We start from the raw sequence: 8,462 nt of genomic DNA, 5'->3' as shown, positions 1-8,462 counted from the left end.
AATCACATGACCAGGCGAATAGTACTCACTTAATCTCATTATCCATCCTGTTATTTGACAATTTCACTCATTGATTAAACTAATTATGGCTGACTGTGATTATTAAATGCCTACAATGGCATGGCATCTGAAAGTGAAAACTATTGAGCTGAAATTATTCTGCATCCAAGCCGCTATGTGTCAGTGTATGTCCAAGGTGACACAAAGGCTAAAGTTACTTAGTGCACCTTTAAATTACCCATTTGTTTTTGTTTTTTTTACATTGTTTAAAATGCTGAGTAATTACACAATTAATTAAATGGAGTAAAAGTGTAGTTAAAAACTGTTTCTAAGAAAATAGACCTAGGCCTAGCCTACTACTTGTCTTGAAGTCAAACAGCCAATATACGGTTTTAATATAAATATAATATGCATTTAATATTACTATTCATAATCATTTATCTTATGTACAGTTTTTGAAACCTATCATGTAATATCATGTTGAAAATTAATACAATTTGTGTACAACATTCTTAAAAACATTCATGATTCTATGTAGATGTTTTATTTTTTTTACCTGACAACAAAAACCCTATAGGGTTCTAAACCAGTTGTTCTAATAGAGTGAGCATTTATAAAGGGCTCTATGTGATAGAATCCATTAAGGATTTACATAGAATCTTTTTTCTTAGAGTGTAATACAAAAGCCTATAGCAGTAAATACTGTAGATAAGTAACTGAGAAAAGTATGCCTTAAAATGTGACATCAAACGGAAAATAATTTCCAAGAATATTTTTATTTAGGTATCTAATATAAAGAACAACATTTTACATAATCCTTTTCTGTATAAAACAAACTTAGACAAGGTACATGTTTTTGTCTCCAAATTTTTTCCAACATAAAAGGATATTAGTTCAGCAAAACAGTTAACACTTAAACACTGCTATTCACGGTCTTCACCTTTACAATTCATACCTAAGGTCACACTGACTATGAAATAGAGTTAACGAGAGTGCAAGTGTCAACAAAGTCAATTTTATATATATATATATATATATATATATATATATATATATATATATATATATATATATATATATATATATATTTGTTGATAAATCAGAAATAGTACATAATGCATTCTAATACAATTGTAAACACAATATACTGCAAAATAAAATGTAGTTAACAGATTAAATTACCAAAAAGTTAAGTGTCACATAGCTGCTGATGACAAATGCTCTGCAGGTATCTTAAGAGAGATTAAATACAGTTTTTTTTAAAATTGAGTTGGCAGTTAGAAGTCCCATCCTCCACTCTAGAACCGGCGATGATCAAACTGCTGCACTCTGTTGGTGATGTCATCTAGTACAAACAGTTAAGGGAAAAAAACAGCACACATAATTACTGCCAGGCTGTTGTTGTAAATACGAATTATGTTCTTAAATGACTTGCCTGGTAAAAGTTAAATTAAAATAAAATAAAGTCAGGTTTGTTATATATCCAATGGTTTGTTTCCTGAACAACACAGAAACAAAGAGCCATTGATATTAATATTAATTTTAATTAATATACTGAATAGACTATTTTAATAGACATAATATGAGAACGTACTATCTGTTAAACTCCTAGCAATCATTACAGTAATACAAGCAAAACCTATATTACACAGTGTTATGTGAAGACAAAGTTACTTTGCATTACAAAAGGCACTTTAAAGAGATAATTCACACAAATATGAAACTTCTTTCATCATTTACTCACCCTCATGCCAACACAGATATGTAGGACTTTATTTATTCTGCTGAACACAAACAAAGAATTTTAGAAGAATATCTCAGCTCTGTAAGTCCATACAATGCAAGTGAATGGCAGCCAGATCTTTGAAGGTTCAAAATTAAAATAAAAGCAGCATAAAAGTAATTCACCAGGCCCAGTGGTTAAATCTATGTCTTCAGAAGCGATATGATAGGTGTGGATGAGAAACAGATCAATATTTAAAATATTTTTACTATAAATTGTCCTCCCTGCCCAAAAGGTGGTGGTGATATGCATCAAGAAAATGAATCACCAAAAATAAAAGAAGCAAAAAAAAATTATAGTAAAAAATGACTAAAATATTGATCTCTTCCTCTTTCTCACCCACACCTATCATATCGCTTCTGAAGATATGGATTTAACCACTGGAGTCACATTGATTACTTCTATGCTGCTATTTGGCCTTCAAAGTTTTGGCCACCATTCACTTGCATTGTATGTACCTACAGAGCAATCTTTGTTTGTGTTCACCAGAAGAAGAAAGAAATCATACACATTTGAGATGGTATGGGGTGAGTAAAAAAAATATTTTCATTTATCCCTTTAAGGATACAGAGTTTATCAGACTGACAGGGTGGTTGAATTATGATAGTGGTTTAACTGAAAGGATATGTCTGCTGTTGAGCTCCTGAATGCTGTTGTGAACCCTCTTCTGAAATGCGATCTGAGCCTCACACATGCAGGCATTCTCGGACAGATTTCCTCTTGCCTCTTCTGAAAGAAAACAGAGTTTTTCTGTAGTTTTTACTTAACGGTGAAGAGCTTTCCTTTAGTTCTAAGCTTTATGACTTGTCAGTCACACAATCAATATGAATATTGTAATTATTTGTCACTAATTATAATTTTAAAGACAAGCCATACATATTCCAGAGCACAAATCATATAAAAAATTACTTATTCAAAGTATTTCATTACTCAAAATACTTGATTCCAATTACTTATTTATCTGGCTATTTAGGTAAGTCAATTTCTATGCACAAAGGATTATGTATGCATTTCAAAGTCTTCTTTTTGAATGCATCAGTTATTATTTTTTATGATATGCATCAAATATTTCTAATTAGATGCATATTTTCTATGACTAAAACAAACCGTTGGACTGTTTAGAGCATGTTTTCTCGTCGGAGTTGAGGACATATCCCTCCCTGCACTTGCAGTAATAAGAAGCATTGTTGTTGACACAAATATGTTCGCAGTTGTGCCCAATCGCACAAGAGTCGAAACCTGCCAAATCAGCACATATCATTTCACTACTAATCAGCTTAATCACCAAAACCACAACATTTGTTTATCTTAGTGTTTAAGTATTATAAATGCATTGAACAATTATGTTTAGCTTATTTAAGATCCAGTCATATGAGCTACAGCAAGTGATTCATTTCATTCTAGAACTGAACTGTTGATTCTAAACCAGAGAGATTTTCTATTCTCTTACCACAGAGTGTCTCCCTGAACTTGGATGTGAGTTTCTCAATCACACCGTATGTCTCCACATAGAACACATGCTCATCCAGAGGCTGGCTTGCCATCAGTTTAAGAGACCGCATTTCTGCTCTGTCCACGCCAATGGCGTATATTTCAATCCCAGAAGCCCTTGCTGCTGCTGCCACCTCGTCAACTTTATCCTGCGGCCTTCCATCGGTCACAATGATAGCCACCTTTGAGATTTTCTTTTTTTGAGGCCGGGCTCCTGCATCCTCTGTAAAAACCTGCTCCATGGTGGTTTTGATGGCCAGGCCAGTCATGGTTCCTGTTGACAGCGGATCTATACGAGAGAATGCCTGCTTGACCTCAGCCTTGCTGAAGTACTTTTTCAGGAGGAACTCAATGTTGACAGTGCTGGCATAGTTGACCAAGGCGACTCTTGTGGCATCTGATCCGATCTCGAGAGAGTCGACCATTTCAGAGAGGAAGATTTTGACCTTCTCAAACTCTGCAGGACGAACGCTACGAGAACTGTCGATGATAAAGACCAAGTCCAGCGGGCGGCTCTTGCAAAGCTGTGCAGGAGCTGTGAGGAAGATATTAGAAATGTTGTTTCATTGTTGCCTGTGATGAGGAGGAGGGCGTGTGCCGGGCCGTGAGGATGCATGCCCAGCACTGAATTGTCCTAATAAGCCGGAAGGGGGATAAAGACGAGCCGGAGGCGCCAGTTTGAGAGAGAGACTCTCGACGAGCCGGAGGCGCCAGTTCGAGAGAGAGAGACTCTCTCTCTCTAACTGGTACCTCCGGCTCTTCTTTATCCCACTCCCGGCTTATTAGGACAATTCAGTGCCGGCTGTGCATCCTCACAGCCCAGCCACGCCCTCCTCCTCGTCACATTGCCATTTTTGCATAAATATCTAATATGAGTGACACATTATCATGACAAATAATTAAAGATGCACTCAGTGACTTTTGTCTTTGTGTCATCTTGGACTTACACTGACATCTAGCAGCTTGGATGCAAAATAATTTGTTAGTTTTCAGTTTTAGGTGCCATTGTAGAAATTTACATAGTCTGCCATGATAACCTCAATCAATGAGTGAAAGTGTCAAATAACAGGATGGTTACTGAGATTAAGCGAGAAGTATTCGGCTGGTCATGTGACATGTGCCCCATGTGCAGACCCTCTCCATGTAGAATAAAACAACTTTTATAAGGATACTGATATAACTGGATTCTTCATTTTAATGTGAGTGGTCATGATTTCCTACAAATATAGCAAAATTACAATTAATATGTTTAGGAGATAATCTTTTTTAATGAGGCAAAAATTACTGAGTGCACCTTGAAATAAAGTGCAAAGTGTGATACAGAAGGAGATTAATATGTAAAGGTATGCCTGTTTGACAAAGAGAGACAATGCAAATAGAAATCCAGCGCTGTGACTGAAAAATCAAAAGACACAAGCACAGTTAATCCCATCTGTGCTAAATAAGTTTAAAGCAGCATTTCTGTGGACAATAAAATTGGCATTAGTAAAATTACCTCATTAATGACTGTGTATATTTAAAAAAAAAATTTTAAAAACATATTGATTCCACAAGATTTTTTGACCCAAATATGAAAAGTCACCATTTACTCACCCTCATGTTGTTCCAAACCCATAAGACTTTCTTTCTTCGATGGAACACAACAGGATATTTTAGGCAGAATGGCAGCCTCAGTCACCATTCACTTTAATTGCATCTTTTTACTATACAATGAAAGTGAATGGTAACTAAGGTTCTGCCTTATATCTCCTTTTGTGTTAACCAGAAGAAAGAAAGTCATATGAGATTGGAATGATATTAGCATGAGTAAATGTTAACATTTGGTTTTAATTTATTCTCCTGGAAGAGAGAGAGAATTTATAAGGATTGTTAAAAGGGAGTGAAAAGGACCAGACTGGTCTTCTGCCCCCTGTGGGGTGGGATGTGTCTACCTGGATCAGTGGTAGGTTCGGCAGGGACAGTTGTGCCACTGGGGGTAGTGACTGGCTGTGGACTGGTTGAAGTCTGTGTTGGAGGTGTTAAAGGTGTTGTAGTCTGTGTTGGAGGTGGTGGGGGTAGGGTGGCTACCATGGTGAGTGGTATGGGCACTGTTGGGGCAGGTGATGCCACTAGCATTCTGGGTGGTATGGGCACAACAGGTTGGACAGGTAAGACGGGTCGGACAGGTAAGACAGGATGGTGGTTGTTAAAGGGAGGCCCCTTCCAGGGCGGTCGGTGATGATGATGATGAGGGTTGTGATGATGATGATGATAGCCGTAAAACCTGTGATTAAAGCCATGAGCTTTGTTTGGTTAGAGAAGGACACAGAGAAAGAGAGTGCAGGTAAACAAATACATAGGATATGAAGATAGATGAGAGAGAGAGAGAGAGAGAGAGAGAGAGAGAGAGAGAGAGAGAGAGAGAGAGAGAGAGAGAGAGAGAGAGAGAGAATGCAGAGACAGGAGAACATACATGAACAAACATTAGAGAGAGACACGTGGAATATGAAAAGAAAAAGTTCCAGAAAGGGAGGAAGGGAGAGAATTATTAAAGTAAGCCATTTCTTTTTAAAGCAATTATTGCTGTGGTTATGTGATGACACTTTGTTGTGTATTAGCAAAAGCATAAGCTAGCCAGACTAAAAGTCTTCATTTTAAGTTCTCTGTGGAAAACCATGAGCTTCAGACTATGTTTTCTCAGCCATTATCATGTCAACCTGATGGAGAAACTGTTACAAAATGTTTCGGTATATCCAGAAGTAATGTATTCTTTCAGGAATAAGGGAAAACTAAAATGTATAATACAGGAAGACATGTATAAGGGAAAAGCCTGAATTTAGCAGTGCTTCAGAAGATGTGTTTCAAATCCTGCAGATTTCAACCTATAAAACTGAAATTTAAAAAAGGAAATTATGTATTGAAAGATATCAATTGGAGAATGAGAGAATGATATCTAATAAAAGAAGAAAAAATGAGGAAACAAAGCTTTGATAGTTCAATTATTCCTGTAATGTAGTCAATAAGTTTTTAATTATAGTCAATTAAAACCACTGTTAGCAAGGATTTAGAAGTCTAAAGGTCTCTGTTTCGTCATTAAGCACATTTACTAATAATAACAGGCTAATTATCCTGGCAAGTCCAATTGTGTAACTTTTAGAGTGTAGGACTACACTGTAAAAATTGGTAATAGTTGCTACATTAAGGAGCTGTTTCTTCTTGATCTAACCCTTAAAATGACTTTTGTTGGTGTAACCTAATGTATTCAGGTTGATTCAGTGATGCTAAAAAACATTTGAACTTAAATTAACCCAATTAATTTAGATGTTAACATGAAGCACATTTTTATGTTAAAAGAATATTCCCGGTTAAATACAAGTTCAGTCAACAGCATTTGTGGCATAGCCTAATGTTAATAGCTACAAAAAAATATTTTGACACAAAAAAAAGAAAGATAAAGAAAAGCAAAAAATCTTTTCTTTTTTTTACCTTTATTTAACCAGGAAAGGCCCTTGAGATTACAAATCTCTTTTTCAAGAGCATCCTGGCCAAGATGGGCAGCAGCAAGTAATTACACAGTTACAAACAGACAACATAAAACAAATAAAAAGTCAGAAAATATCATCAAAAACCTAACAACACTAGTTAAAAACATTGACAGGACAAAGAATCAGTCTCAAAAGCTTTCATCAATTACTTAAAAACACTTTCCATTTTTAGGCTACCTTGTAAGGCATTCCAAGCCGATGGAGCAGAGTAGTCCTACATAAAAGCCCTTTTGCCAAGATTAGTTCTAGCATTAGGAACAGTTATTAAAATAAGGTCCTCTGACCGAAGTGAATACCAGTTACTTTTTTAAAAATTATAACAATGCATAAATAAAATGGGAGAATGGCTTTATAGATTAAAAAAATGCCAGTGACTGAGCCTATAGGGACAAGAGAAGGCCAGCCAACCCTTTCATATAAAGTGCAAAGTTACATTGAGGCACTTACAATGGAAGTGAATGGGGCCAATTTTCTGAAGGTGTAAAGGCAGAAATTGGAAGCTTATCGTTTTATAAAAGTACTTGCATAACTTTTCTGAAAAACGCATGTATTATTTGAGATGAAAAATTGTTTAAATCATAATTTTTAAAGTGGTTTTAGGGCTTAGAGTTTGTTGACATTACCTTATTATGGCAAAGAAGTTGTAAAATTGGCTATAACTTTACACAGAAACTGTTACTAAACGATTTTATAACATTACAATCGTTTTAACATACATTTTGTTTGTGGCTATACTTTTGAAAGAGTGACTATTTTTATCAATTTATTTTATTTTAAAACATTTTTTTTTTTTTTGTTTAAGAAAAGAAGGTCCAAATACATTTTTGTCGTAATAAACATTAAGCCACAAATGCTGTCGATTGAGCTTAACTTGTATTGAACTCGGAATATTCCCTTTAAAAAACATTCCAGTGTATTTTTGATATTTATGTGTTTCAACGTCAACAAAAACGATTATTATTATTGTTGTTATTATTATTATTACCTATAATTTATCAGACAGCTCAAATTACAGAAATATAATTAATTGAATTATTTCTATACCTCCAAAGTTGATGGAGTTTCCCTGTCTAGGCATACTGGGGGTGAAATGCGATCTCTGCCGGTGAACAGGAAACGTGTCCGCATACAGTTGATTCTGGTACTGGTTCCGTCCGTAAGGGCCATAAGTGCCCTGCGTCTGCATTAAAAACGCAAAGAAAGAAAAGACGAAAGTGCTAATAAAGCATGCCATGTTGATGAAGACGGCTTATAGAAGTGTCGAGATCTTGCGTTGAGAGTATTCCGACCCACTGTGTGGGTTTTGACAGAAGGAGGCTCTCATGTGATGTTTTAAACCCTCTGGCCCCCAGACGTCTAAGAGCAGCCACCAATCCAGACAAACAAGTGCAAGTGGGTTTGACTGGGCGGGCGTTTGGTTTTGTATAAATCTCTTGCAAAATTGCCGAACGCCACTAAAACGCAATAGAATAGCATTGATGCACTGGAAGGGTGTAGGCCTATCAATGCAAAAACAACACATTTTAGACAATCACGTTGATTGATTTAGACAGATTAAATACAAATATTCAATCGAATACAATTTGTTAGTTTGTGTTGGCACAAAATGAATATTTGGTTACCTGACTCAACTGAGACCCGATATGAAACCCTGATGATTATAC

The 8,462-nt window shown here is 35.8% G+C and overlaps 1 protein-coding gene across 1 annotated transcript; it reads right to left on the bottom strand.

The window, feature by feature from the left end:
* Positions 1-1,094: 1,094 nt before the first annotated feature.
* On the bottom strand, positions 1,095-8,454 carry matn3b (matrilin 3b). The gene is made up of 7 exons (XM_052151490.1): positions 8,421-8,454; positions 7,843-8,297; positions 5,206-5,556; positions 3,234-3,809; positions 2,891-3,022; positions 2,413-2,512; positions 1,095-1,350 (listed from the first exon to the last, which is right to left on the bottom strand). Exons 2-7 carry the CDS (start codon positions 8,030-8,032, stop codon positions 1,299-1,301), a joined length of 1,401 nt encoding a protein of 466 aa, XP_052007450.1. The 5' UTR covers positions 8,033-8,297; positions 8,421-8,454; the 3' UTR covers positions 1,095-1,298.
* Between the last annotated feature and the right edge of the window lie 8 nt (positions 8,455-8,462).

Source organism: Xyrauchen texanus, chromosome 20, assembly GCF_025860055.1.
Source record: "Xyrauchen texanus isolate HMW12.3.18 chromosome 20, RBS_HiC_50CHRs, whole genome shotgun sequence".
Lineage (NCBI taxonomy): Eukaryota > Metazoa > Chordata > Actinopteri > Cypriniformes > Catostomidae > Xyrauchen > Xyrauchen texanus.
The sequence above is the reverse complement of the archived record's forward strand: the minus strand, read 5'-3'. Positions and strand labels throughout refer to the sequence as shown.